A 24,432-nucleotide genomic window follows, 5' to 3' on the forward strand; every position below is an offset into this window, starting at 1 on the left:
ATTGATCTTAGAACAAAATATTTTGACTATACAGTTTTTAGTGCAATACATTCCTAGGACAAAAATATTAAAATGGCAAACAAATCTTAAAATACCTAATGTCACTTAGTATTCTTATTGTTAATAGTAACAATTGTATTATTATTAACATGAATATATTTTAACATAATACAAGTAAGAAACTGTGTTAAAGCTGCTAAGGACTAATGTTCAGCATCAAAATGTCAGTTAAAAAACCCTGTGGGCTTCCCTGGTGGCGCAGTGGTTGACAGTCCACCTGCCGATGCAGGGGACACGGGTTCGTGCCCCGGTCCGGGAAGATCCCACATGCCGCGGAGCGGCTGTGCCCGTGAGCCATGGCCACTGGGCCTGCGCGTCCGGAGCCCGTGCTCCGCAACGAGAGAGGCCACAGCAGTGAGAGGCCCACGTACCACAAAAAACAAAACAAAACAAACAAACAAACAAAAAACTTGTAATTTTAAATTGTGGTTGTAAATATCAGTATAAACTTGTAACTTTATTTTTTAAAAGGTACTTATTTTCTAACTGTCCACTGAAAGGCCAAGAAGCAATGATAATCAAGTAGCAACAAGAATTCCATACTCTGGTCTCAAAACACCTTCACACACTAAAAGGACTCAGGGGTTTTTTTCAACAGTCAATTCCAGGAAATGTACCAGTTGAGCTTGGGATATCACATTATGATAGAAAGCAAGGAAGCTATCAAAAGCTAATATTGCCAAATTAAATAAATACGGAAAACTTCAAAATGTTTCCCCTTGTGCCCAAAATAGAATGTGAGTATCAAACAACTGCAACTGATAGAAATACATTGAATGTGTAAAGCCATGAGTTCATAGCGACATGCAAAAAAGGAAAAAGACAGAGAGAGAAATTCTTTGGACATGATGGAGGTTGCTAGGTAACCAACACATTACTCTGAAATTGGATAATTTAAAGGAAATAATTAAAGATCTTTCCTGTCTTTTCGGTATGAACAGTATTTCAGGGTAACCAAATAAGCCTAAAGGATGCAGAAAAGTTTTTCTATACAGAAGACTTCTAGCTAATAAATGTAGAAGTAATGATCAAATTAGAAAATCACCATCTTGCAACCCCTATTTCAAAATGAATCAGACAATGGTCATCAATAGATATTAAAATCATTAGTTAAAAGACTATTGGGAAACTTCACAATGAAGGAACTAGGCTGTCACCATCTGAATTAAGCATTATGGAAAACGTGAGACAATCTGACACTATGTGGTTCTCCAGGTGATGAAACAATATGAAGTCTGTAACATCACCTACAGCTAGTCTCATCAAAACTTGAAACAGAATTTAATCAAGTCTTTAGATCTCACTTCTAGACAGCAGGACTACTGACCCACTTTCTTCAAGAAGTAAATGGAATAAGGGAGGGGAAAAGGAGCACTCCTCCAGATGAAAAGAGATCCTAGAGACCCTAAGAACCAAATTCAAGATGTGGACCTTGTTTGGACTCTGATCTGAAAAAAATAATTGTAAAAAGGCATTTTTTGAGATAATTGGAGAAATGTTAATAGTGTGTATTAAAACTTCAGAAATGTTTTATTTCCTTTGTCAGATGTAAAACTGGATTTGCGGTTACCTAAGGAAAAAAATGTTGTCTTTCAAATCATAATGAAGCAGCTGGGTAAAATAGCATGCCATCTAAGATTTGCTTTTAAATACTTCAGCAAAAACAAAAACAAAACACACACACACAAATAGAAACAGCTCCAGTTATCAAGATACTCACCCCAGCATAAGAGCTGCGAGTTCTTCAACAGCCATAGAATACCGTCCCTGCTTCAGCAACTCAGATACTCACCACGACTCAAGAGTTGTCGAGCAGAAGCATGGAGGTCAGAACTGAACTGGGCAAACTCAGCAACCTCACCATAGGAGCCAATTTCAACTTCATGGTGCCTGCACCTGCTTCACAGACGTGGTGTGGGCAGCAGACCTGACACAGGACACAGAAAAACCAATGTAAATGGTAGGGCAGATACCTTTGTAGAACAATTCTGTTTCCAAGAAGATCTGTCCATCACTGATAGGAACGATATTCGTTGGAATGTAAGCAGACACATCACCAGCTTGTATTTCTGGTAAAGTCAAGGAGCCACCACCAAAAGAATCGTTCATTATGTCTGCTCTCTCCTGTACATGGGAGTGTAAGTAGGACACATCGTCAGGCTGGGCCTCACGAGTAGCTGAGTGTCTGCAGATCAGCAGAGGCACCAGCCTGTTTGGATAATTCATCATAGATGATCAAAGCATGTTTGCCATTATCCCTAAAACACTCTCCCACAGCACAGCAAGAATAAAGAGTCAGGTACTGATGGAGGGCAGTGTCAGCAGCAGTGGCTGAGACCACACTGGTGTTCTTCATGGCATCCACATCGGTAAGTGTTTTCACGAACTGGGCAACAGTGGATCTCTTCCGACCAATAGCAGTGTAGATATAGTATAGCTTCTTCTTTCCATCAGATCCATCGCTGAAATGTTTCTGGTTAATAATTATGTCAATCATTGATGTTTTTGCCAGTCTGTCAGTCACCAATCGTCAGCCTGTACTGACCACAACCAATCAGCACCAAGCTATCCACAGCATTGATGCCAGTCTGCACTGGTTTCTGCACAGAGATTGGAGAAGTGATGCCAGGGGCTTTCAGGCCAACTCACAAATGGGTCTTGGAACCAACTGGATCCTTGCCATCAGTGACATTACCAAGGCCATCTACTATACAACCCAGTAGCTTCTCACCAACTAGAACATTCACAATGGCTCCCGTCCTCTTCATGGTATCTCCTTCCTTAATTAGTTTATCATGTCCAAACACAACAAAACCAACATTGTCAGTTCCCAAGTTGAAACATACCCTTTAAGCCTGAAGAAAACACTACCGTTTCGCCTGCTTGAACATTCCTCAGCCCATGTATTCAACCAATACTATCACCAATACTTGAGACACACCCCATTTCTTCACAGTCAACAGAGGTTTTGGCTCCAAGATTACGCTCTTCAAGAACAGAGGATACCTCAGCAGTGCCAGTCTTCTGAAGACAAGTGTTAAGAGGCATGGAGGTTCCCTGTGGCAATGAAGGATGATCCCAGAGCATTCTGAAGACCAGTCTGGCCTGCCAAGGGAGGGTGCAAGCCACAGCCCAAGGCCACGTGTCCAGACAGCATCTTTGCAGCTCTCCTTGGGTGGTTCCTCTGCAGCTGCAACCTCTGGACCAACTTCCAGGCAAATATTAACCAAAAGAAATTACACCAGTATTTTGAGATACTATATAAGAGGATTATGAGATCATTAGTATCAGACAAAATGTTTTTAAGAAAAAATCCTTATTATGCATAAAGTCACATGTAAAGATAAAATAATACAAGAATAACTCACTAGATACATAATATATATGCTTGTATAATTTTTTTAATTTTTATTATGAAATTTACAAACATATACAAAAGTAGAAAAAATAGTACAATGAACGCCTATAAATCCACTAAGATTCAGCCATTATTAACATTCTGTCATATTAGCTTTATTGATTTATCAATCTATTTCATTTTTTATTATTGTGGTTGAGCTGTTTCAAAGTAAGTGTCACACATTAAGACATTTTATGCCAAAATACTTCACTTCTAAAAGAAAAGAAAAAATTCTCCTATCTAAATACAATGGTATTTCCTCCCCAACATGAAAATAGCTCTCTAGTTTCATCTCACACCCACTCTATATTTAAATTTACCCATGTCCTCAAAGTGTTATTTATAGCTCACTTTTTCATAGCAGGATCCAATCAAGGATCATCTACTGTATTTGGTTGTTAAAGCTCTTAAATTTAATCTATAGTTATTGCCCCTCCCCCATTTTTAGGAAATCCCATTTCTAGAAATCTATCCCAAAGATAACACTAGCAAAAAATTTTTTTACTTAATTTTTTATTGAGGTATAACTGACATACAACTTTATATGTTAGGTACATAACATACAACTTAGGTACATAACATAATGATTCGATATTTGTATACACTGTGCAATGATCACCACAGTAAGTCTAGTTAACATATATCACCATACATAGTTATGGAATTTTTTTCGTGACATGAGCTTTGATGATTTACTACTCCCTTAGCGATTTTCAAACATGCAATAGAGTATTATTAACTATACTCGCCATGCTGTACACTACATCACCACGACATTTATTTTATAAATGGAAATTTGTACTTTTCGACTCCCTTTACCCATCTACCCACCCTCCAACTCCCACCTCTAACAACCACCAATCTGTTCTATGAACTTGGTTTTTGTTTTTGTTTGAGATTCCACATATAAATGAGATCATAACCAGCAAGTTTGTTTTAATACATACATACAAAGGTATTCCCTTCAGCACTATTTGTTACTATAAAAAGACTGAAAACAAACCAAACATTCATTAAAAGGGGACTGGGGGCTTCCCTGGTGGCGCGGTGGTTGAGAGTCCACCTGCCGATTCAGGGGACACGGGTTCGTGCCCCGGTCCGGGAAGATTCCACATGCCGCGGAGCGGCTGGGCCCGTGAGCCATGGCCGCTGAGCCTGCGTGTCCGGAGCCTGTGCTCTGCAACGGGAGAGGCCACAACAGTGAGAGCCCCGCGTACCGCAAAAAAAAAAGGGGGGGGGACTGGAGGCATGAACAGCCACACAATTAAGTACTGTGCAACATTTAAAAATGAGAAAGACTCTTGAATACTGCTATGAAGTGATCTCCAGAAAATGTTTTTAAATGTATAAATCATGTCACAGACAGTGGGCATAAAATGCTAACTTTTATCTAAGAAACAATTGAAGAGCAAAGCAAAAACTAATATAAATGAAACGCAACGTCATTACAAACCATGCAGTAGATATAAAAAGGACAATAAGATATTACCAACAACTTTATGCCAATAAACTTGAAATTTTAAATGGACAAGAAAAATTGAGAAAAACCAACTTACTAAAACTAACACAAGAATTAAAAGTAAATCTAAATAACCCTATACCTATGAAAGAAAATGAACCCATAATTAAAGACCTTTCCAAAAAGAAATCTCCAGGCCATATCACTTCACTAGTGACTTCTAAATTAACAAAGAAATAATATTAATCTTATACATGCTCTTATAGAGAATACTTTTCAACTTGTCTTATGATATCAGAATAAACTCAATACCAAAACTGAAGGACTTACAAGGACAGAAAATTACAGACCATTTTTTTTCATAAATCTCATAAATCTATTGATTTAAAAACCCCTAAAACAAAATAGCAAATTGAATCCAATAACATAAAAAAGAAATAACACATTACAACATTTAATGCAATGTTGATTTAATATCTGAAAATCAATCAATGCAATTCACCATATTAACAGAATAAAGAAAAACATGCAAACTGACAGGAATATGGAATAGAAATTAAAAACCCATTCTACAGGTACCTGAGAGTTGTGCAGTAAATGTACAGTACAAGAAAACAAATATATATATATATATACACACACACACACACACACAATTATTCCCAGGGAAATAGGTAGCAACTTGGTTTAGAATATTGCCAAAGAGTTACTCTCTCCTCTGGGCTAGGCCTTTCTTTAAATTAGCAATGAGATAAGTTTGGGGACACCAACAGACAGAGGCTGGTCCAAGGGTCCTTCTATTAGTCCCTTTATTCTCTGTCTCGAAGACAATGCTTTTTCATCCTTCTGCTGGTAGAACTTTCTTTTTTCTGGTGTGTGCATAAACAGTTCGGGACCTCCACTCACACAACATTATGCGTTTGCTCACCATCTACAACTATGTCCTGTAGGCACAATGGAGCAACTGTTCCAAAGGAGTGAGGTGTTATGGATGGCCCTGCTATTACCTCCCTGAGCATGGGCAAACGTGGAGACATCTAATCAAAACTCTACTGCCAGTGAGAGTGCCAAATGCACAACCACTTTGGAAGACACAGTGCATTTCTTAACACACTTACCATACGACCCAGTAATGTCACTCCTAGGTATCTATCCAAAAGAAATGAAAATTTATGTTCACAAAAAAGACTTCTATAAGAATGTTCATTGGAATTCCTGGTGGTGCAGTGGCTAAGAATCTGTCTTCCAATGCAGGGGACATGGGTTCAATCCCTGGTCAGAGAACTAAGATCCTACATGCTACGGGGCGGCTAAGCCCATGTGCCACAACGACTGAGCCCGTGCTCTCTAGAGCCCGTGTGCTGCAACTACTGAGCTGGCGCATTGCAACAATGAATCCCACGTGCAGCAACTAAGACCCGACGCAGCCAAATAAATATTAAAAAAAAAAGAACGTTCACAGCAGTTTTATCATAATAGCCCTAAACTAGAAAGAGCCCAAATGTTTATCAATAGGAGAAAAAATATACAAACTGTGTTACGTTCATATAATGAAATACTACTCAGCATCAAACAAATTACACACACGACAACATAAATTAAAATCGGAAACATTATGATGAGTGAAAGCAGCCAGAAACAAGAGCACACACTGTATGGTTCCATTTATATGAAATTCTAGAATAGGCAAAATTAATCTATGGTGGAAAAAACTGCCTTGGGGTGGGGAAGGATTTGACTAGGGACGGTATAAGGGGCCTTTTTGGTGGGATGGTAGTGTTCTACATATTAACAGAAGTTGGGTAGCAGGCTAATGAATTTGTCAAAACTCAGCTAATGTATGCTAAAAATGTGTGCATTTCATTGTATATAAACTTTACATCTAGAGAAGAAACTTTAAATACTGAACTTGAGTTAATGACGTGCATGTTAATGTTTAGGGAAAAGTGGCGGAAAACTGTAATTTGTTTCAAAGAGCATAAAAAAATAAAATGGTTTAATGGATAGATGTGGCAGAGTACAACAAAAGAATTAATGGTAGAATCTAGATGGTGGGCATATCCTTTCAACCTTGCTGTATGGATGAACTTTTCATAGTAAAATGTTGAAAATAAATGTAAAGCTCTGTCGCCTCATTTGAAATAGGTTCAGTGAGGAAGCTTTCCTCAGGTAGATATATTAAGTAGCAAGTTAGCATAATTTGAAGAAAGAGAGGGACTTGTTACAGGAATGTGAACAATATAAATTTTCATTCCTTCTAAGCAATATGTAAAATTTGTCTTCATGATAGGATGTGCACAGTTCTTGGTGTGACTTAAAAACATTAGTTGATAGTCATAATTTGACAGTGCCATTTGTTTCCTATAAGAAATGAGAAAATCATTAATTGCACAGTATGAGGGGAGGGAAGCTTATAAAGAAAAATTTGACCAGGAAATTCCCTGGTGGTTCAGTGGTTAGGGCTCCATGCTTCCACGGCAGGGGGCACGGGTTCGATCCCCGGTCAGGGAACTAAGATCCCACATGCTACACGGCATGGCCAAAGGAAAAAAAAAAATTGACCAAGGACCTCCCAGGACATGACTTGATTAGTAAAGCAGGTGTATTTTAGTTTCTTCTAATTACCTCCCCACCCGGGGTTGCAGTGGGGGGAGTCCTATACAGCTTTTCTGGCATAGAATTCTGTTATTTTCCTTGCTGCTTAGCAGCAAACTGTAATTCTGTTCCAATTATTTGTCTTCTTAAATCAAGCAAAACGAGAACAGCTCTGTGTAAATTATAATCTGTATAATTATATCAGTGGCCTTCAAAACTTTTTTTAACCTCAACCTACCGAAGAAATATATTTTACATCATGACCCAGGAAACACACACACACTCAGATATATGAATCAAAAGTTTCAGGAAATACTGTTATTACTTATGATGCCATCTGATATTTATTTCCATTTTATTCCATTACTTCAAAATGCTAGCCATAACCCATTAAATTGATATCCTATCTCCCTAATGGATCATAACCTGCCATTTGAAACACTGTACCATGTAATAGAGTTCTTTAGAAAACTCTAAGTCCTGGATGTGGACTGCATTGTGACACAATCTAAGAAATGTAGAAATGTAAAATATCTTTCTATTGCTTTATAAGTGCTATCCCACAGACTCCTTTTCTCGTGATAAATTAATAAATATGTATTGAACCAACTCTGTGCAAGGCCTCGTGCTAGGAACTTGAGATGAATAATTTCATTATACTTATTTTATATATTTCCTTCCTAAGAACTCAAAGGGTTTTAGATATACTCTGTTTATTGTACCAAAACTCCATGGGGTCACAAAGGATAGGCATCATCAATGCTTTGGAATTGAAGGCACTGAGTCAGAAATCACATATTTGCCAAAAGTCATACTATTAAAGTAATGGAAGTTAAGAAACAAATTTTCTCAACTTCAACTTTAAAATGCTAAAGTATTTTTAAAAATCAACTTCAAAAATCATATTTATTTTCTATATTAAAATACATAATGACTTTTTTGCATAGAAATAACTGGATTAAAAGTTTGATCATGTCTTATTTAAATTATATCCATCTATCATAATACAGTCAGATGTGCATTAAACACTGTTTAAAGATAAACAAAAACACTTTTCTCAAGATCCCCAGAGAAAAACTAGGAGATCACAGAGAATATGAGCAGAACAGGCAGAGTCATTCCTGTTTACTCGTGCTACTCCCCTTGAAACACACCCTGGCATCCCACAGATGTCATCTACTAGCATGAATTACTTTGCAGAAAATTTCTTAGTTCCTTACACAAGCAGACATGCGTTGCATCTCTTCTTTTATGTCTCAATTCTAGGAGTTATCAAAGTGTTTGTTCTTTTTATTTTTCTATATGCAAGTAATAAAAATGAAATGTAAAGAGATACTATTTATAAATTACATCTGGTAATAAATATTGGGCAGACCAAAAAGTTCCTTCGGTTTTTAAATAAAAATAAAAGACGCACTTTTCATTTTTACCAGGAACTTTGCTGAACACATTCACCATTTTGTTCCACTACCTTCTGCCATTTTTCAGGAAACTTCATAATTCCACCTTCCCAAAACTTTTCATCTTTCTGAGCAAAGAACTGTTCCAGGTGCCTTTTACAGCCTTCCAGGGAATTGAAATTTTTTTCCATTATGAGAATTTTGTAAAGACTGAAATAAATGGAAATCCAAAGGTGCAATGTCTAGTGAATAGAGCGGATGAATCAGAACTTCCCAGCCAAGCTGTAACAGTTTTTGCTTGGTCATCAAAGAAACATGTGGTCTTACGTTATCCAGATGGAAGATTATGCACTTTCTATTGACTAATTCTGGAACTTTTCGTTGAGTGCTACTTTCAGTTGGTCTAATTGGGAGCAGCACTTGTTGGAATTAATTGTTTGGTTTTCTGGAAGGAGCTCATAGTAGAGGACACCCTTCCAATCCCATCATATATACATCACCTTCTTTGGATGAGGGCCGGCCTTTGGTGTGGTTGGTAGTTGTTCATTTCACTTGCCCCACGGTCTCTTCCATTCCACGTTATTGTACGGTATCCACTTTTCATCACGCATCACAATTTGTTTTAAAAACGGAACGTTTCCTTACGTTTAAGTAGAGAATCGCATGTGGAAGTACTGTCAAGGTTTTTTTCGCTTAACTTATATGGAACCCAAACGTTAAAGCAATGAACATAACCAAGCCGGTGCAAATGATTTTCAACGCTTGATTTGGGTATTTTGAGTATGTCGGCTATCTCCCACGTGGTATAATGTTGATTGTTCTCAATTAATGTCTCAATTTGATCGCTATCAACTTCAACTGGTCTACCCGACCGTGGAGAACCGTCCAGCAAGAAATCTCCAGCACAAAACTTCACAAACCACTTCTGACGTGTTTGATCAGTCACAGCACCTTCTCCACACATTGCACAAATCTTTTTTTGTTTCAGTTGTGCTTTCCCCTTTCTTGAAATAATAAAGCATAATATGCCAAAAATGTTTTTTTCTTCCATCTTCAATATTAAAATGGCCACGCAAAAATTCACCAATTTTAATGATTTTTTGTTTTCAATGCACGCTGATATGACAGCCATCACAATACAATCTAGAAAAATTGTTTCAAATGAAGTTAAAGACAACTAAGTGCTACTAGAACCATCTTAGGGAAAAACCCGAACGAACCTTTTGGCCAACCTAATACAACAAGACACATATAAAGCTTCTGCAAGGAAACTTACAAAAGTTTACTGAGAAACTTTAAAGAAGACCTTAATAAATTTTGAGAGTTACCATATTTGCGGAATGAAAGACTCAGTATTTTAAAGATTTCAATTCTTTCCAATTCATAGTTCGAATTTACTCCCAAAGTGTTTGTTCTTAAGCTGAAAATCATTACACATTAAATTGAAATAACAAATAAATTCATTTGTTAATTCATTCAACAAACATTTACTATGTGCTAGTTACTGTGCTGGATACTAGGAACATGACGGTCTCTGAATATACAGAAAGACCTCCTACTTTAGAATGGTAGTGAGAGAAGGTCTCTCTGTAGAAGTGGCATTCAGTTCAGACTTGAAGAATTTCTCAAGAAAAAGCCACTCGTGCAAAGACCTGGGAGAAGCGTAATCAGACAGAGGGAACAGTGTGAATGAAGGACTAAATGCATGAAGCAGGGACAAGTCACAACAGGATTCCAGAGAAAAGGGCGATCTCTTAAGGCTGGGAACGGAAAACTTGTAATATAAGTAGGTCAAACTTGAGAAACACATTGGAAAAACTAATCGTACTCAAACCAAAGAGAGTAAGAGAAAGGCATTCCAGGCAAGGAAATGGAAAAGAACAAATCCGAACTACATGATATAAATTAGGGCAGCCAAAGCCTGACAATAGGATTGTTTCATAGTTGTGACTACTTCTGGGCTCGGCTTCATCTGCTTGGAATTCCAACAGGACATTGTAAGATGGCAAAGGGTCCCAGCTGTGCCTAGAGTTGGGACACTACTTCTATGCAGCCAGCCCTCATGCCTTATCATCAGCAAGAAATACTAGTTATCTTGGTTTTGCAGAAGCAAAGAATACTTTCCATCTAGCCTTCTGCATTGTGAAGAAACCAATTCTCCCCACCTTAGCATCAGTGTATGTGAAGACTCTCTGAAGAAAGGTGTAGAAGGTATAACTTAAAGTCTTTCCCAAGCTAATTACTTCCCTAATAAAGTTAACTGAGCGCTAATCGACAGTAAGAAAAACCTCCCCCTTTCAGAGCTGTGGCCTTGGCTTCCTTTTTAGCCTTAGGAAAAATTTATTTCTAGAAACAGAAGGTAGAGTGACCACTTATGCAGTCTTCAAGCCCCTCAGCTGAGGCTCTGTTAGAAGTCACTTGTTTTAATCAAAGGAAGAGCTACCTGTCTTCTGCTGTTAACCATGGTTACTTAGCACTGTATTTAAACTCAATATTGTTTTTAACACATGATATTTAGGAAAAAAGGTAAGAAGAATGAAGTCATGCAAAGAGACAGAAAGTGATTTTTAATTAAAACTATCAATATTCATACCCCCTTCCCTGGGAGAGTTTATTTCCAAGCACCACTTAGGTACTTTCCAAGGCAGAAAATGACAGCAGCCAGCAGAGAAAAAGAAAACAAACTATATTAATATGTCAACCCTCCAACCCCCAACTTCTGCCTGCCTTTCTCCTCTGTGTCTTCGCCTGGAAGCTAAAAGGAGAAGGCCATTTTTAGCTAAAATGCACTCTTACAGTTCACAACAAGCATTCTTTACATTCATTCTATTTTTAAATACATCAGCTTCAGGGGAAGACCAGAGAGAGAGTTGCCCTTTTATTATATAGGACAAGCAATAAAGAAGATGCTAAAAAGAGGATTTCCATGAAAGTTTTTCCTTGGTTCTCCATGGAGAGATCAATTCCAGTCTCATTATCAGTGCATGGACCATGTGCAGTAGGCAGCAGTCTTCCAGATAAAGAAAAAAGATGGACCCAGAGCTTCTGCAATTTAAAATGCTCTCAAATCAACAGGAAAGCTTTGGAGAAATGGCTAGAGGTTTTTAAGGCTCAGACAGTATTTTAGAAAACTCAGAGATATTCTGTGAAACGCTTAGGTCAGACATATCAAGTCAATATCAAGACAATCTGAGGCTCCTTTAAAAGTCATCAAATGACACATGTGTGAAACCCAAAGAGATTACAAAGAGAAAAATAATAGACCAAGAATGTGGTCTTGAATCCCACTCTGTTCTCCAATAAGTGGAAATATTTTGGCCCCAGAAAGTCCCTAACCTAAGCCTTGCAAATAATATCTTAGTACTAGACTTGACATTGATGGAGAACTGCCGTAGGTGAGTTGATAGTGCCCTGAATCCCATGCTGGATACAAAAAAATGGCCTTAATGAGGAGACTGAGAAGATTCTCTTCATCCTGGAGAATATGCACTAAGCCGATTCCTTGTTTCCCTTTATTCCAAGACAGGATGTAAGAGCCGCTATCATGGCAGGCGTGTTCATAAGCTCCCAAATACCATGGCATGTATTCATCTCCCGTCACCCCCAAACCCAGCCATCCTGGGCCATTAGCCTGGGTGGGGTTACCACCAATGCCTGGGGTCCCTGCCTGGGGGCCCAACACATACTGTGTGACGCCTTTGCAGACTCTGTGCGCTCTGCTAACCCAGGCCGTTGAAGACACAGTGAGGCGATCTCTCTTGGATCAGAGCAGAGAAGTTTGTAAGTCTTGGGGACAAGATTAGGGAAGGGGAATGCTTGAGCTTATTTAAGCCCAGATTGGCAGAAAAGCTGGTAACGTACAGTGCTCAAGAGCACAGACTCTGGAGACCAACCCTTCTGGGTCTGAATCTCTGCTGTGCAGCTTAAAAGATCTGTGAAAATGGGGGTAACAGAACCTACCTCACAAAGCTGTTTTGCATATTAAAACAAGACACTGTACGTGATGAGCACAGTGCAGGGCACAGCCCTTAGTAAATGCTCCATAACTGTTACTGTAATGATCTCATTACATGAGGGATATTATTAAAAATAAATTCTCCAAATCCTTCCTGCTCTAAATCCTTCCTCCCAGAGCATTTTGTGGTTTTGAACAGTTTTACTATACAAGGTATAGAGTCTCTTTCAGAAAGCAGGGGCCAGTGGCCCCTCTCACCTGGCAGAGGGCCCCTTTCTGGCCTCTCCTGATTCAATCATCCACTCAAGGTTTGGGGCCTGAAACTCCTAGTTCAGATTTGAAGAAAAAAATAACAGGGGATTTTTTCCTCCTTCTCAAACTCATGAAGATGAAAAACAAACAAGCAAACAAAAAACACATTTACCCCAAAATTGAACATAACCTGTTATGGGTAAATTCCCAAACACCAGTGGTTCAAAATGTTTCCTCTCCTCAAGCTTTCTTATTATATCTCATATCACCATCCCACTTAAAAACAATCCTCAGAACCATAGTTTACTTCTTTGCCTGAAAAAAAAGTCTAATCAGTATGAGATAGTAAAGAAAGAGTGGGTGGGTGGATGAATTAAGCACCTGAGAAAACTAAATGAAAAATAATGATTTATTTAAATGAATGATGATGCTAATCAACACTTAGAAGCAACGTGAAGTTATACTTGACCTAATAAGGACTCACTGGAGGTCCTAAGCTCATTCAGGAAAGATGTCTGAAAGATACTAACATTGATAAAATCTAAAAAAAACACAGTAATTAAAAAAAAATCTCTATGGCTTAACTTCCTTACCTAAATACACACTAATACTACTGATTTGTTTTAAGCCAAAAGCTATAAAATGACAAACCTGATCTGATTAAGCACAAGTTTGACTACTAACCAATCCCCTCCCAGTTCTCTAACCCAATTATGGATTAGCCACTGTACATTTTATTCTCAGTCTTTTCCCTACTTCACAAAATGGTTCTAGCCTGCTGCTCATGATATAAAACAAAGCCTGAGGATGATCACCAGTTTTGGATTTTCTCTGTTCTTCCAGTAGAGATAATTCAACACTTTATTTTGTCTCCCCCAAATGGATATTAACCACACTTTATTAGGTTACCCTCTAGCATCTAGACAACAAGGAATAATGGAAAGAGGGCAGGCTTTAGATTTGTCCCACACCAAGGTCTAAATCTTTTATATGCAACCAAAATGCCCAATAATTGAGTGAAAGATATATCAACTGTGATATTCATTTCACACAATGAAATAACCATGAAAGTTATATACTTACTGACTTGGAAATAAGTTCATGATATGTTGTACAAAAAGAATGTCTTTTTTTAAAGGTACAGATGCACAAAGCAAAAAGTATAAAATGGATTCAAAATGGCTGAGGAACTTGCATTAACAAATATTTATCAGGCACCTATTATGTGCCAGACACATAATGTATATGTGTACACAATTGTATATGCCCAGGTTATATCAGTGAATTAGACTCTAATTCACTCGAAAACCTATGGGACACAGCAAAAGCAGTTCTAAGAGGGAAGTTTATACAATACAATCTTACCTCAGGAAACGAGAAAAATCTCAAATAAACAACCTAACCTTATACCTACAGCAACTAGGGACAGAAGAACAAACAAAACCCAAAGTTAGTAGAAGGAAAGAAATCATAAAGAGCAGAAATAAATGAAATAGAAATGAAGAAAACAATAGAAAAGATCAATGAAACTAACAGCCAGTTCTTTGAAAAGATAAACAAAACTGATAAAACTGTAGCCAGACTCACCAAGAAAAAGAGAGAGAGGGCTCAAATCAAAAAAATTAGAAATGAAAAAGGAGGAATTCCCTGGTGGCGCAGTGGTTAAGAATTCGCATGCCACTGCAGGTGACACGGGTTCAAGCCCTGGTCTGGGAAGATCCCACATGCCGCGGAGCAACTAAGCCCGTGTGCCACAACTACTGAAGCATGCACGCCTAGAGCCGTTTAAAACTTATTGTAGCCTTAATGTACAGAACAAAATGACTTACAAGCAAATTTTGTTAGCAGTAGCTAGAGAATGGGTAACTGACCATTCTGGTGAATGCAGTGTTAGTCCCGCACCTGGTCCTTCTTGTGGCATTTCTAAAAGAGCTCCCAACAAAGATCCACCTTGTCGACTATCAGGTAAAATAAAAGAACATATTCTAGAGGAAATAATACCCAGAGGACTGAAAAAAAATGCCGCCGGAAAGTGTAGAGTCTGCTCTTCCAGGGGAAAGTGCAGTGAAACACAGTATATTTGTAATAGATGTTCTGTTCCCCTGAACAGAGGTGCCTGCTCTACTGCCTATCACACTCTAATGAAATATTAGAATGCTTTAGTATGACATGTACGAAGTTTCAAATAAATACATTAAGTGCAAAAAAAGTTGTTGATATTTACTCAAACGCGGGTGTTTCAATATTCACTTACATTACAAATTGCCAGCCACAGGTGTTAGTTTCTGCAAAAATCCCCCAGTCAGTAATGTGTTAATACACAGAAACTGGTTGCATTTCTATACACTAACAACGAAAGATCAGAAAGAGAAATTAAAGAAACAACCCATTTACCATCATATCAAAAAAAATAAAACATCTAGGAATAAACTTACCTGAGGAGGCAAACAACCTGTACTCCAAAAACTGTAAGATGCTGATAAAATAAATCAAAGATGATAAGAACAGATGGAGAGATGTACCATGTTCTCTGATTGCAGGAATCAATATTGTCAAAATGACTATACTAATCAAGGCAATCAACAGATTCAATACAATCCCTATCAAATTACCAATGGCACTTTTCACAGAACTAGAACAAAAAATCTTAAAATTTGTATGGAGACACAAAAGACCCCAAATAGCCAAAGCAATCTTGAGAAAGAAAATCGGAGCTGGAGGAATCAGGCTCCCTGACTTCAGACTATACTACAAAGCTATAGTCATCAAACAGTATGGTACTGGCACAAAAAGAAGAAATATAGATCAATGGAACAGGATAGAAAACCCAGAAATAAACCCACGAATCTATGGTCGATTAATCTATAACAAAGGAGGCAAGACTACACAATGGAGAAAAGATAGTCTCTTCAATAAATGGTACTGGGAAAACTGGATAGCTACACGCAAAAAGATGAAATTAGAACATTCTTTAACACCACACACAAAAATAAACTCCAAATGGATTAAAGACCTACATGTAAGACTGGATACTATAAAACTCTTAGAGGAATATATAGGCAGAACACTCTCTGACATAAATCACAGCATATCTTTTTTTGATCTGTCTCCTAGAGTAATGAAAATAAAAACAAAATTAAACAAATGGGACCTAATTAAACTCAAACGCTTTTGCACAGCAAAGGAAACCATAAGCAAAACAAAAAGACAACCCACAGAATGGGAGAAAATATTTGCAAACAATGCAACTGACAAGGGATTTAATATCTCCAAAATTTACAAACAGCTCATGCAGCTCAATATGAAAAAAACAAACAACCCAATCAAAAAATGGGTAGAAGACCTAAATAGACATTTCTCCAAAGAAGACATGCAGGTGGCCAAGAGGCACATGAAAAGATGTTCAACACCGCTAATTATTAGAGAAATGCAAATCAAAACTATGGTATCACCTCACACCAGTCAGAATGGCCATCATCATAAAGTCTACAAACAATAAATCCTGGAGAGAGTGTGGAGAAAAAGGAACCCTCCTACACTGTTAGTGGAAATGTAAACTGGTGCAGCCACATATGGAGGTTCCTTAAAAAACTAAAAATAGAGTCATCATAAGATCCAGCAATCCCACTCCTGGGCATATATCTGGAGAAAAACATGGTTTGAAAGGATACATGTGAGACTTCCCTGGTGGCACAGTGGTTAAGAATCTGCCTGCCAATGCAGGGGACACAGGTTCAAGCCCTGGTCCGGGAAGATCCCACATGCCTCAGAGCAACTAAGCCCATGCGCCACAACTACTGAGCCTGTGTTCTAGAGCCCAGGAGCCAGAACTACTGAAGCCTGCGCGCCAAGCACCTCTGCTCCGCAACAAGAGAAGCCACCACAGTGAGAAGCCCACGCACCACAACGAAAAGTAGCCCCTGCTTGCCGCAACTAGAGAAAGCCCACATGCAGCAACAAAGACACAATGCAGCCAAAAATCAACTAATTAATTAATTAATTATTTTAAAAAAGGAAAGGATACATGTACCCCAATGTTCATTGCAGCAATGTTTACAATAGCCAAGACATGGAAGCAACCTAAATGTCCATAAACAGAGGAATGGATAAAGAAGGTGTGTTAGATATATACAATGGAATATTATTCAGCCATTAAAATGAATGAAATAATGCCATTTTCAGCAACACAGATGGACCTGGAGATTATCATACTAAGTGAAGTAAGTCAGACAGAGAAAGATAAATATATGATATCAGCTTATAAGCGAAACCTAAAAAAAAAAAAAAAAGATACAAATGAACTTATTTACATAACAGAAACAGACTCACAGACTTAGAGAATAAACTTATGGTTAACAGGAAGGAAGGGTTGAGGGTAGGGACAGATTGGGAGTTTGGGATTGATGTGTATACATTGCTATTAAAATAGATAACCAACAAGGACCTACTGTATAGCACAGGGAACTCTGCTCAGTACTCTGTAATAACCTAAATGGGAAAAGAATCTGAAAAAGAATAGATACATATTTATGTATAACTGAATTACTTTGCTGTACACCTGAAACTAACACAACATTATTAATCAACTATACTCCAATATAAAATAAAACTTAAAAAATTTAAGTTTAAATTAAAAAAAACTCAACAATAAACTTCGACTTGACAGTACAAGCCTAGGAACCACCTCCAATCACAATCCCCAGATTTGTTCCCATCAATCCCTAAACTCAGACTCTCCTAACCTGAACAAGGCAATCTTCCATTTTTCTCTTTTGAAACAGCTATCTGGAATTCATGGAACAAAACCCAAATTATCTAAGATTCCTTTTAATCATTTACCATTTATTAAATGCATAATCACCATTAAAGGAAAAACTTATGATAACACTTTAAAGTACAAATAATACATTTTATTTCATCCCTGAAAACAAAAACAAAAAACAAAAATGTCAACATCTAATGAGAGACTGAACAATTATTCCAAACTTTACCTGGAAATGGTATATAAATAATTTCTTCACATAAAGGTAGGGTACAGGGAAGAGTCTGAAAAGATACCTTTCATGAAATATTTTCTCATACTTACTTTAATAAAACATAATTATTGCTACTATGTCTGGTAGCACATTGTAATAATAAACAATACAACATCTAAAACTAAATTCAATATAGTCTAAATCTAGAAGCTAGCTGCACTTAAGCAGTTGTTATAGAGAATAAATACTATGAAACATAGGGCACCATATGGCAATTAAATTTGCTACAAGGTAAATTTAAATAAAGGTGTACTTTGCTCTATGGTAGAATTACCCAAGATTAAGATCTCTTGTGCTATATAGAAGAGCTGTTTTCCTGAAAAGATAGTCCATCTTCATAATTTAAATTACATTTTAAACATTCTTAATTCTTTTTAAGTGCTCATAATATAAAATGAATATCTAACGTATCTATTATACAAATCCAAAATTTCATAAAGCAGGATATTCTATGTACTATAATGTTACCATTCTCCAAGCAGTTTAATGCAACACAAATACTTTTATTATATACATCTGGCTAAGGTCCTTAAGAGTCCCAGTCTCACAAATATCTCAGTTTCTCTCTCCCTTGCCAATATAATATAAGCAAAAATCACCAGAATATGGAAATAATGTGCTTTCTTGACAACATAATCAAAGGGTTACACTTTTAAATTAACATTCATGTATATGAAAATCATGAATACTTATTTTTAATCTCATCATAAAAATCTTTTATTCTTCAGAACAGATATATATACTTATATATATATATAAGTATATAAGAAAATGTTACATATGAGATTAGAGATTACTATTTTAATGTTATTTAATTGTCCCAATGTTTAGAATAGGTTATGAACAGTGGCTACTACCCATTTCAAGATTACACTCTTATAAATGTAATTTTTAAAAATATACAATTAACCTCCAGCTTTTCTGAAGGGATAGTGCAAATGAAGACATTCTTTGGGTCATGATTTCAAAACATTATTTTCAACATTATACTTCCTTTCTCTCTGCTCATAATCTGAATAACAAAATATAGTAAGTACTGGAAGTAAGCACATTTTCTAATAGTATTAGTCAAACAGTCACATCTACTGATAACAAATGACAGAATGATTCAGTAACAATATTCATCACTTGTCTGAAAAACATGTTATATATTTAAATAAATATTTTATAGAAATGAATCCATGTCTTTCAGTGTTTGTGTTTCAACTTGATCTCAAACACAAAGATTTATACAAAGATCACCTACCTGCTTACTACATCAACCATGTTACCAAATTCCCTTTAAGGATATAGTACAGCATTGAAGAGTTGTGCCTGAAAGCAAACTAATAACTTTTAAAATTTATATACAGAATTAGAGTTCCATGAATCCAGCATATTCCTTGAAAATGCATAGAGGTTTTACTGTATATGACTCTATGCTAGCCAGCGATATAAAAGCTTTTCTGCCATAGGATATAATCCACGGTGAACGCAGCAGCACAAGCTGATCTTCAACTGCTATCTAATGCTGCCGGATACATTTATTCTCTTATTTGTCGTCACAGGCACCAGATTCCCACTAGTACCATTGGTAGTGTTGGCTGCTGAGCCGTTTACAACAATATAGTCGACTTTGTTCTCCAGCTTTACCAAACGTTGTAAAATGTCATCCAAAAGGACAGCAATTGTTCTTTTGAGATCAGCTAGGGGGAAAAAATGAGAATAAACCATATTAAAGACTGATAGGGCACTTAATATTTGTGTTTGCATAGTTTGAGGGGAAAAGTGAACAATTATCGAGTCATCTGAAAGAAAATATACTAGAGGGAAAGCACTCATACCACACATAGAAAAAGCCTAACTATTTTAATGAATAGCATCACATACAGAGCTTCTTAATGGAATTTCAGAGTTATAAATGTGGGGAAACTTACTTTCCTAGTGCAATAAAACAGATGGAAAGGCTGGTTTAAAATGTTAGTCCCTCTGTAAGGAACCCATTTACTTTGAGTTTCTTAGTCTGTAAAGACGACTGTGGACTAGGCAGGTAAGGTAAAAAAGTAGCTGAAGGGGCTTCCCTGGTGGCACAGTGGTTGAGGGTCCGCCTGCCGATGCAGGGGACACAGGTTCGTGCCCCGGTCCGGGAAGATCCCACATGCCGCGGAGCGGCTGGGCCCGTGAGCCATGGCCGCTGAGCCTGCGCGTCCGGAGCCTGTGCTCCACAACGGGAGAGGCCACGGCAGTGAGAGGCCCACGTACCGCAAAAAAAAAAAAAAAAAAAAAAACTAGCTGAGCTAACTAAGACATTCAAGGAAATGTAGAAATGAGAAACCTGGAACCTCCACAGGCTGAAGTTTAGGGGCAGCCTAGGATCCAGAGCAGATGCCAGGAGCCCGATCAGTGCAGTACAGATACTAGTTCTGACTAGAAAATGATGGCAAAGACTGTATCTTCTAATCTCTCTGGGAGGTTAAAGGGTTTCAGTAGAATTTACCTGGAAAGAATGATATTTTGACCCTTTGCTTCCTTAGAATCCTCTTTTCTCAGGTTTCCCAATGGCACCTAACACATATTACATATTCAGTCAGTGGCAACTAATATTGTTATTTTTTGTTGATCCTGGACCAAAAAAGGCAGCTCAAACCTTAATCTGTGATCAGGGGAAAAACCATTTAACAACAACTCATAAAGTTGCAGATGGTTCTGTTACTAAGCTATCAGAAAAAGCAGAAGCAGAAGAAAAAACAGATAAATTGGACTTCATCAAAGTTTAAAACTTTTGGACATCAAAAGATATTATCCAGAAAGTGAAAAGACAATTCAGAGAATGGAAGAAAGTATTTGCAAATCATATATCTGACAAGGGCTTAGTATCAAGAACGTATAAAGAACTGCTAAACCCAACAACAAAAAGATAAACCACTCAATTTTTAAAATCAGCAAAGGACTTGAATAAACATTTCTCCAAAGAAGATATGCAAATAAACAATAAGCACATGAAAAGATACCCAACATCACAATGAAATACCACTTTACGTCTACTAGGATGGCTATAATCAAAGAAAGGGAAAAAAAAAAAAAAAAGAAAGGGAAAATAAGCATTGGCAAAAATGTGAAGAAACTGGGACCCTCATACACTGCTGGTAGGAATATAGAATGACACAGCCACCACAGAAAACAGTTCGGCAGTTTCTCAAAAAGCTAAAAATAAAACAACCATGTGACTCAGTAATTCCACTCCTAGGTATCTACCCCAAAAAAGTGAAAGCAGAGACTCAAAGAGATACTTGTATACCAATGTTTATTTCAGAATTATTCACAATAGCCAAAAGGTGGAAACAACCTAAGTGTCCATCAGTAGATCAAAAGATCAACAAAATGTGGTATTAACATACAGGGAATATTATTTAGCCATAAAAAGGAATGACGTTCTGATACATGATACAAAATGGATGAATCTTGAAGACATTATGCAAAGTGAAATAAGCCAGACAAAAAAAGGACAAATACTGTATGATTCCACTTATTTGGACTACCTAGAAGAGAAAAATACATAGAGACAGAAGGTAGAATAGAGGTTACCAAAGACCAGGGGAAGCGGGGAATGGCAAGTTACTACTTAATGGTAAGGTTACAGTTTCTTGTTCGGAGTGATGCAAGTTTTAGGTAGTAGTGATGGCTGTACAACATTGAATATAATTAATGCCACTGAACTGTACACCTAAAAATGGTTAAGATGGCAGGGCTTCCCTGGTGGTGCAGTGGTTAAGAATCCACCTGACAATGCAGGGGACACAGGTTCGAGCCCTGGTCTAGGAAGATCCCACATGCCGTGGAGCACCTAAGCCTGTGCGCCACAGCTACTGAGCCTCCACTCTATAGCCCGCGAGCCACAACTACTGAAGCCAGTGACCTAGAGCCTGTGCTCTGCAACAAGAGAAGCCACCGCAATGAGAAGCCCATGCACCACAACGAAGAGTAGCCCCTGCTCACTGCAAGGAGAGAAAGCCCGCGTGCAGCAACGAAGACCCAACGCAGCCAACAATAAACAAATAAAGTAAGTTTTTTAAAAAATGGTTAAGATGGCAAATTTTATGTTACATACATTTTACCATAATTTTCTTAAAGTGAAAAAAGAAAAACAGATTTCAGAAAGGAGTAGTGAGAGTAGTGGTAGCAGGTGGTTGTAAAAAGTGATTAGAAATAAATCAACAAAAAAATCAATGTAATATAAAGTGAGGGGAAAAACTATTTGGAGAAAGTCTAGTGATGGAGGAAATCAAGCAGTGTATCTTTTGGCATCATTCATCGTGAACATTTAAATATTCTAGTTTAGTGGGTATGCACAAGAAAAAAAGTATATGAAAGATTATTTGATAAGAAGTATTTAGGGATAAAAATGTCATGATATGTACAACTTGTTTCAAATGGTACCCCCTAAAAGCATATATATTTGTATAGAGAAGGAAAGATAAAAATATAGAAAAATTTTTAGCAAATGATGAATCTAGAGGAAAGATATATGATGTTTACCACATAATTTTCCCTAACTTTCTGTAGGCTGAGAATTTTCAAAATAAAAGATTAGGGAGAGGGGGCATTTCTTTATTAAGACCTTTCAATCAAGAGTTATAATAGTATTTGGTAAGTTAAAAAATATATATTTTAAAGAATCTTCCAGCAACAAGATTAAAAGATAACTGCTGAATCTGTTTTTCCCTGGCAGCCACTTCATGTATAATATTTGAAGAAGTAGGCAACCCAGGCCAGAGAAGGCTACATAGAATAGACTGGGGTGGGAAGCTTACCATCATGTTAACATAAAATGAAGCTAAAGCCCTCAGAGGTTTGACACCAAGCTGAAGTGCGACATGAATTATAAAGGTACAGCCTACTCACTGATTAGTTACAGTTAGGAATAGCAATTAAAGGAAAAGTTGGGGTTCTTTAAAATCAAATACAAATAAATTTATTGTAATGTATATGTATTTTATATATATATATATTTGGGTCTGTATATATATACATATATATGTATATGTGCACATCAGGGTTGTTTTTTTTTTTTTGCGGTATGCAGGCCTCTCACTGCTGTGGCCTCTCCCGCTGCGGAGCACAGGCTCCGGACACGCAGGCCCAGCGGCCATGGCCCACGGGCCCAGCCGCTCCGCGGCATGTGGGATCCTCCTGGACCGAGGCACGAACCCATGTCCCCTGCATCAGCAGGCGGACTCCCAACCACTGCGCCACCAGGGAAGCCCCAGAGGTTTTTTTTTTCCATACGTTATTTAATATTTTCATTAGTAATGAGGATTAAACGATACGTAAGGTTTAGCTCAATGTGTGGTACACAAGGTCTCAACAAACCTTACTTGTTATTAGTTATTGTAATATTCAGTATACATGTGTATTTTTTTTCTGTATAAAATAGACTGAAAAAGTAAACATTTTAGGGGCTTCCCTGGTGGCACAGTGGTTAAGAATCTGCCTGCCAATGCAGGGGAAACCGGTTTGAGCCCTGGGCGGGGAAGATCCCATATGCCGCAGAGCAACTAAGCCCGTGCGCCACAACTACTGAGCCTGCGCTCTAGAGCCCGCGTACTACAACCACTGAAGCCCACATGCCTCCGTGCTCCGCAACGAGAAGGCACTGCAATGAGAAGCCTGTGCACCGCAACAAAGAGTAGCCCCTGCTCGCTGCACTAGAGAAAGCCCATGCGCAGCAATGAAGACCCAACTCAGCCAAAAATAAAATTTAAAAAAATTTATTTTTAAAAAAAAGTGAACATTTTTAGCAGGTAGGAAAACTAGAATTCAGACCCCAGTCTTTTGCTTCCAAGGCCCCAAATTCAGGGTTTTCCACTACAACGCAGATGCAAAAAGAATATATATATATATTTACCTCTATGGTGTCTAAATGGTGAGTAGTATACTGTATCTCATGATTTTTTAACATCTTCAATTTTTTTAATTTTGGAAAATTTCAAACATACACAAGCAGAGATAGAATAGTACGATGAGTACTCGTGGACCTAATTCTCATCACTTGGCTTTCACAATGAACAATATTTTGCCATTCTTGGTTCATCTCTCCCCTTCCACCTTTTTTCTCCAACAGTATTTTAAGTCAAATCCCCGACATCATGTCATTTCACCGTAAATTCTTCGGAATGCACCTTTAACTTTTAAAGAACTTAACCATTGTGCTATTATCATGCTTAACAAAATTTATAGTAATTTCTTTTTTTTTTTTTTTTTTTTTGCAGTACGCGGGCCTCTGACTGCTGCGGCCT

At 37.6% G+C, this 24,432-nt stretch overlaps 1 protein-coding gene and 1 pseudogene across 2 annotated transcripts in view; both read right to left on the minus strand.

Annotated features, from left to right (window-relative positions):
• Positions 1–1,785: 1,785 nt before the first annotated feature.
• LOC309810745 (ATP synthase subunit alpha, mitochondrial-like) lies at positions 1,786–19,423 on the minus strand (annotated as a pseudogene). Its single transcript has 3 exons — positions 19,404–19,423; positions 14,993–15,079; positions 1,786–3,268 (listed from the first exon to the last, which is right to left on the minus strand). The product of its transcript is annotated as an ATP synthase subunit alpha, mitochondrial-like (transcript).
• Positions 17,605–24,432, minus strand: part of CCDC126 (coiled-coil domain containing 126) — a 47,457-nt gene continuing 40,629 nt past the window's right edge. Inside the window, exon 3 of the mRNA XM_082631575.1 lies at positions 17,605–19,842. Coding sequence (XP_082487701.1) covers positions 19,658–19,842 — 185 coding nt within the window. The 3' untranslated portion in view covers positions 17,605–19,657. The remainder of the gene's footprint in view (positions 19,843–24,432) is intronic.

Source organism: Mesoplodon mirus (genome assembly GCF_964341445.2).
Source record: "Mesoplodon mirus genome assembly, chromosome: 9".
Taxonomy (NCBI): domain Eukaryota; kingdom Metazoa; phylum Chordata; class Mammalia; order Artiodactyla; family Ziphiidae; genus Mesoplodon; species Mesoplodon mirus.